Source organism: Nymphaea colorata, chromosome 7, assembly GCF_008831285.2.
Source record: "Nymphaea colorata isolate Beijing-Zhang1983 chromosome 7, ASM883128v2, whole genome shotgun sequence".
Lineage (NCBI taxonomy): Eukaryota > Viridiplantae > Streptophyta > Magnoliopsida > Nymphaeales > Nymphaeaceae > Nymphaea > Nymphaea colorata.
In genome coordinates this window covers 14,868,760-14,876,385 of record NC_045144.1, presented here as the reverse complement: position 1 = coordinate 14,876,385, position 7,626 = coordinate 14,868,760, and the positions used below count along the sequence as shown (strand labels likewise).

Genomic DNA, 7,626 nt, shown 5'->3' with positions numbered 1-7,626 from the left:
TGGTAGCAACAGTGTACCCTGGCATTTGGATGTCGCACCCTACCACTTTAACACACAGAAACATAACACCCATAAGAATTGAATTAAAGATCTACTTTTATACAGGTCCCTGACCCGACTAGCTACGCTATGCCCCTTGAGATGTTTGTTCGAGGGCTTTTTTCTGAATTCCTTTAATGAATTTCTCGTATATGAGTAAAAGTTTTCTTCTTGGCAAAGCCGAGCCTCGACTATCAGTCTTACCAAGATAACCTCAGGAAAATCTTAAGCAACGTTATGACAGGCTGTGATTTGGATTTGATTTCAAGGTCTTCAACTTGCCCTTACAAAATTTGTTGTTCTCCCTTAAATTGCAACCAAACACTAATGGCTTCACTCCTTCCCCTTTCATTGGTTGCAGTTCCCTTAGAGCACTGCAACTACTTTGACTTACATCAGATAAGGTACACGTCCAACTCGTGGTGGATTATAATGCACGCAGACGTCTCTAGTTTCTGGTTGGGCCCCGGTTCTATAGCAGTATACGAATTAGTTGTTTTTGATCCCTCGGTTACATACTTATTTAAGAACGAACGAATAATGATGTTTTTCACTAACGAACGAATAATGATGTTTTTCACTCTTCTACAAAGGTTTTTCAGAGAGCAATTAGAAGCCTGTAATGCCTCACTTTAAAAAGTTGAGTGATGTATCTAATATTGTGAAGAATGTTAGAGAACTTATAAGATGATTATTAAGTGATTAGTTTTGGCGGCTTATAGCACTTTAATTATTAGGTGGAAACCAAAGTTCTTGACGGCCAGGTTTGGATCGACCTGGCGAGGAGCACAAGCCTGGTGTAAGAGTGTGTTGAGTCTTAATATTTCATATCAGAGTGGATTCAGCATTTGGACCTAAGGTCCCATTCGTAAAGACATGTGTGCCTAAAAGGACGTGAATGTTTTAAAATGTAGCTTTATATTAAAAATTGAAGAGGTCCTTTAAGGGACTTATAAAGGGGTCAGCTAAGTAAAAGATTGTCTTATTTTCAAGGTTCCTTCGTGAAGGAACTAAAGTCACTAGGGGTGTGTTGGGGTTCTTATTCTAGTGGATCCAAACTTGCCTTTTGCAGTTTTGATTCTCACCCTAAAAGAAATAGGAATCAAGACAACTAGTCATTTAATAACCTCATTTATAAGTCTCTTAACATTCTTCACAAATTTTAAATACGAAGCTAAACTTTTCAAAGTGGAGCATCACATGAATAAAGATGAAACATGGAAATGAATTGAAAGAGCATTTATGAAGAACATAGACTTTTTCAGAAATTTTAATTGGAGATGGTGCATCCTCCCACTCATCTACAGTTCTGTCTACGTTTTAACTGAAAGTCCATCCTTCAAAGCATGACTTGGGAAAGGTAGAAAGTGGTAGATGAAAGACGTTAAACTGTTCACTAAAGCACGCATATGTCCTCTCGTTTTCTCTCTCATTTAACGATGGTTGCGTGGAGCCCTTCTTGGCCTTTCCTTTATTATTTACATTAGGTTTCATCGCTATCTCGTCACGGTTCGTTCTTTTTTTTCACATTCATGGTATCTAAGAAGAACTTTTTTAGCAGTTTTCTCGTGTTTTGAACTTGAGATTAATATTTGTAAACAAAATTTGAATTGCTTTTCAACGAGCCTTTCAAATTTCATTGAAGATCAAATTATATTTAGGATAAGAATATTTCTTCTTTTTCAAAAGTCTAGTTCCTTATTTGAACTCAACATTATTCTTCGTAAAAGATTGAACTATAAGCCTTTCCAAAATATACGTGTTTTCTTGCATTAAAATGAAACTATGTCAGGTTTTCCACATGCGAACTTAAGATCAACCTACACTTACTTGATGGGTATCTACATTAACTTGCTTGAAGTAAAGTTTTTGTTGTCACTTTACACAGAAACCGTAGAAACCGCTTCAAAAAGGAAAGCAAAGCACTAGTTGAACAAATGGTAGGTATATCGATCTTGGAAGTTTTGCAAAAGAGAAATAAGTGGAGTTCCGCTGCTTCACTACTGGACGAAAGAACTACATTGAGCACTTGCGTACAGCTAAAAAACAATTCCATTTGATAAATTTTTCTTTTTGTGAAGAAAACCTTCAATTTGAAACCGGTCATCTTGTCCATAAAAGTGCTCCACTTTTCGGACTTTTCTCTCAATAAATCAGCGGTAAAGCATACATACCCGTTTTGAAAGTTATGACAATTCTATAATAAGAATTTGATCCTTTTTAGCTGAAGTTATTCTAAAGTGGTTGTGCTTACAAGGGAGGAAGGTCATTGGGGGCATTCTCAAAGTGGAAGACTGGTGATAACTTGCCTCTACATTCATCTACCAGGCAATGCTCCATGTTGCTTTAAAATGAAGGACTTTTGCTTGCATTATTGTAGACAGGGGTAGAGCTAAGGGGGCACGGCACGGCAGGGTCCTGGTTCCCCTTAATTTTTTTTTTAATTTACATGTAAATTTAAAAAAGAAATTATATATCTTATATAAAAATTTAATTTTGAAAAATGATATTTTGACCCGTCAAAATTTTAAAAATATAATTCAGCCTTGGTTTTAAAGTAAAAAAATTTTGACTCCAAACGTCATTGTAAAAACTGCCTTGAGTTGACATCTACGTTCCATCACCACTAAAATAAACTTAGTCTTTGGTTATAATGTCTGAAACAGTAAAAAACAACTTCCGAGGTGCACCACAAGAATAGTTTACTTTTTTAAGTAAAATTAAAACGGTGAAATAAAGCCAGCCCTTGACAACTTGTATGGGTGTCTGTTGGAGATTCAAGGAAGAATGTGTTTGCATGTATGTGGGAATAAAAAAAATCCAGAAAAAATGGTCATATATAGCTTTCAGGTGGGAAATGTTTTGGGGCATATCAAACACGATTACTAAGAGACTAGTGATTTGTTGTCGAGGAATTTTAAATGCTACCGACTTGACTTGCTTGAAAGAAACGAGCTGCCCAATAAATGAGACTTTGAGTGATGTGAGCCTATCAATGGAATTTTCTCCACAAGAAAATGACATTGTCTAACCTGCTATCGTGTAACGAACGCGTTTAGCATTGCGACTTAGACATAATTGAGAGGACTCCGACCGACTGATAATGATAGTCGAACCGGAAGTCACCAAATTGTTGTTCCCTTCTGCATGTTGGATTTAGTCCGACTACTGTCAAGCGGCAATTTGGCAATAGTAACATATTATTATTATTATTATTATTATTATTATTATTATTATTATTAATAATGTGAACAGAAAACAAGTGCTTTTGTAAACACTAGAACAAGTATTTCACAATCCTATTTCATCTATTAAGGCATATTTATGGGGCAGTAACAGTGTTTTATTGTTTGCTCAGTAGTGGATCTACATATAAGCTGTTCAAGCCAGCAACAAATTTTTTATTTATTTTTACATAGTTTTACATAGATTTTTTATGATTATTTACTTATTTATATATGTTGTGCCCCTTTAAAAAAGAAAATTTCTCCAAAGTGCCCCATAGCCAAAAAATTACGGCTCTGCCACCGTGTTTGGCCCCTAAAAATCTTTTGATTGACTCTTATCTAAGTTTTAGAATTGGAGATCTAGGTATTTAAAATAAGACCTTCTGCCTTTGATATGAAATCAAACCTTTTGCACAATGTTGATTGTTGAAAGGTAAAATTTAGATTTCAAGTGTGAATAATGGATATGCAAACTGGATATATGCAACCAGCCGTTGGATTTGTTATTCTTGTGTTGTTAGACACGCATAGGTTTAGCAGTGAATGTGAACATTTGGGTTTTTATATAAGAAGCTCCAAGCATATTTTGTGTTTGAGGCCAAACGCATGGAGCCAAATATGGGTTTGGCGCAGTCAATACTCGTTGTCAAGGAGGTCGACCCCTCGTATGGCTACCACCAGGCAGGTCTATACCAACCCGCCAGTTCAATAAGCTATGCGATGCTTCTAGGGATGCTGTAACAATTCAAGAGTTCGGATTCATCTCTAGGGGCATAAGTAGCGATATCAATATATCCGATCTGAATTGGATACCCAACCGAACTGGTCCGAAAAAAATCGGATATGGAAAAAAAAATTATATCCAATTAAGAAATCGGATCGGATTTAGATTTAATAAATGGCGTCCAATCGGATTCAGATTCAGATTCCGATATACATAAATAAATTGTTGGATTCAGATACGGATTAGGATCGGATTCATTTTTAGACAAATATCATGAATTCAATGCTATTAAAATTTGAAAATTGGCAAAATCTAGCTCAAAATTCGGATTCGGATATACATATAAAAATCAGATTCTGATTGTAAAGTCAGATTTTGGATTCCGATTCAGATGTGACTTTTTATTAAAAATTTGAATCTCAATACATAAATATCTAAAAAAACATATATGATTAATAATATATCCGATCTGAATCCAACCCATTGATTTCCCCAAGCATAGGGCAATTAGAGGACAAGGTGGCTCACATTACAAGGGTCTATGGTCTGGTGTGTTAATCGTTTGAGCTACAAATAGTTGCAATCACTACTAAGCATTTGCGGAAGTACGCAAAGCGAGACTTGGAACTAAATTCGGATCAAGCAAAGTCTGAAACCAATTCAAGCCTGAATAGATTGGATCCGACAAGGTCAGACTCTGATAACGCCTGAACATCTGGAATCGTTTAACAAATATGAAAAGAACTGGTCGCGTGCATTATCAGCCACAAAAAAGTGAGAGAGCAGTTGTTTGGTGGGACTTTAAAACCCATCTGGCCATTAAAAATGTAAAATCAGAAAGGGGTTTGCCTTCTTTCGCAAGTTGCGATCCAGACAGATCACATGCTTTGGTTGAACTGGCGCCATCTTTTAATGGGGCAATTCAGTAGGCGTGAGATCGTCTGTTGAAGTTTCACCTAATCGTTCAAATCAAATGCATCGTCGATCTAAAGCAGATCAGATGGACAATTAACTTCATTTTCATAATACTTTTTCTTTTATGATGTAAGAAAAAATATTTCAATAATTTATGCAGATGCACTTTGTATTAAAATGGAAAAAGTATTGTGTGGGCATTGCTTTAGCCCGGGTGGAGTCAGAATTTAGACCACTGTGACAAGAGCAGAGCCTTTTTTTTAAAAAAAAATCTGCAAATTAAATTTTTTTTCAATTTATTAAAAACTAAATTTTTGACTTTCAAATATAAAGGGGGCCATGGCCCCCCTCCAACGGCTCAAGGGTCCTCCAATATTCAAGGTGCGCCCCTTGGTATAAACAGGTAGGTGCCTGCCGAACTCGGTCTGGTTGGCAAAACCAAAGTTAGGCAGGACTTTGAGTTATGGTCAAATTGCGCCGACCGTCCATATTTAAGTCCTACCCTCTTTCAACTCGAAGATCCTGAATCTAAGCCCATTAACGGTGCAGGTTAACCTCCTTGTTGACCATAAAGAATGAGCAAGCGACCTATTCTCAAATCAAACGCTGTACAAGGACATGAAGTTAAAAGGAAAGAAGGTTACCCGTTTAGGGGATAGGCTTGAATTAGAATCTACCCCAAAAATTGGACCAGATTAATTTTGGTCCAAGCTCATCAATGACGCCACCGAACATTGATGACCGCACCCAGAACCTACACCAATGAGACCTCAGGCAGAGTTAAAACCTCGACCAGCGTGCAGTGTAACGGTCAATTTTAAACCATGTTTCATACTAAAATTGAAAATTTAAATTTTGCGAAATTAAAATAACAAATACTTAAAGGTTTTAATTTGGTTCAAACGAGAAAAATTCAATTTTAAGCATGATTTTGGTACCAAAATTTAATGACCTACAGAATGCTTCAACCCCTTTCCGTTTCTTAATTTAGTTCATTTCATTGACCGAGAAGATATCGCCCGACGATACGACTTTAGAAATCTTGGTGTTTCTTCAACAATAACGGTCAAGTCGAACCAGGGTGTTGCCTCGCACCATGACCAGAAGCTTGTCGCCAAAAATCAGAGACTTGAAGAAGTTGTGGACTTATTTTGGTTTTCTAGCACATTCGAAAGAGACGGACATTACGGACACAATCACAAAAAAAAAAAAAAATCAAAAGGACATGCTTTGGAAATAATTAAATAATCAGTGTATTCGCTCCCGCCTTCAAGAGGGTTTGACAAAAATTCAACAGCATTGATGACTTGAAAGTATTTTAAATCGCCCTGTATTCTTACTCTTTCTTCTATTTTTTATAAGATAAAGTATATACCAATCCATCAACCCTATACCAATCCATTAATCCTTTTCTCACTGTGCTTTTCTGTATGTCATGCAATCGAAAGAACACCTTTTTGTCGACAATTCAACGTCCAAATTGCCAACAGAAATCAAGAAAGATGGATTTGACATAAATAATCAATAATATCCTTCCCTGAATGACAGTTTCATAGATGAAAAAGTTACTGGATCAGTAAAATGATGATACGTCAAGAGAAATACGAGTACCTTTCCATCTCATGAAGCGATAGGAGGACAGCGGACGATAGGAGACGGAGATCTAAAACCAGAAACCTTACAGGTTCATTATCTTTAGGCGTTTCAGGTTCTAATGAGCAAGAGTAACATTTTGCAGGAACAATTTTTCTGCTATGTACGAAACTGTTTTTGCTTCAGATCTTTACAGTGTGACATAAACCAAAAAACGAAAGAACAAAAAAACGAGGAAAAGAAAGAGAGGAAAAACAGAAGACCCAGGCGAAGGATTCCTCTGGGACCTCCCCTTCTCTTTATCTATCTCTCATGTGTCTATACAGCAGGCAAGGACTCCGGGCGCCAAAGCCCGGCGTCCGAGTAGTCGAACAGGCTCTCGAACAGGACGGTCTCATCCTCCTCATATCTCTCCTCCGCTCCCCCGAACTCCGCCGGCAGCCCGAACCCCATCATCCCTTCCTCAAAATCCCAAGACCCACCGAAGCCGAGCACCTCACGAGGGGCCTCCCCACTAAATATGTCATCGTTCTCGCTAGTACCACCGTCGGAGTACGCCGGAATCAGGCCAAACTCGTCGTCAGAGCTCGCCGGCGGCAGCCCCAACTCGTCGTCGGAGGCCTCGAGGAGGTAACCCAGGTCCGGCTGCACAGACACATCATTCACCCCTCCCGCCGAGCACTCCTCCCCCTCGATTTCCTCCTGGAGAGACCTCATCACGGAGTTGACGAGCTCCTCCTCGGCGCCGGAGTCGGACGACCCCTCCCCGGCGTCATAATCGTCGTCTTCAAGGATACCGAGAATATCCGTCCGGACGCGCTTGGCCTCCGGCAAAGAACACACCTCCCCGGATTCCTCTTCCTCCAACTCCCCCTCTCGGGACCTCTTTCTCCTCTCTTCGTTCTCCATAGTCGTGACCAGAAGAGGGACAGACAGCAGCAAGTGAAGATTAAAAGATTGCGAACGGAAGAAAAGAAAAGGGTACGGTGGGGGCAGATGGGGAGAGAGGGAGCGGCTTTTATAGTCCAGCGACTCTGAGACCGCCCATCTGTTTGTCTTCCTTTTCCTTATTTCTTTATTCTTCCTTTAAAATCTCCAGCTCCTCTTTTTGCGTCCTTTTGCAGTTTG

General features: G+C 38.8%; 1 protein-coding gene across 1 annotated transcript; it reads right to left on the bottom strand.

Moving 5' to 3' along the window:
* Positions 1-6,816: 6,816 nt before the first annotated feature.
* On the bottom strand, positions 6,817-7,407 carry LOC116257141 (uncharacterized). The gene has a single exon (XM_031633752.1). It carries the CDS (start codon positions 7,405-7,407, stop codon positions 6,817-6,819), a length of 591 nt encoding a protein of 196 aa, XP_031489612.1.
* Between the last annotated feature and the right edge of the window lie 219 nt (positions 7,408-7,626).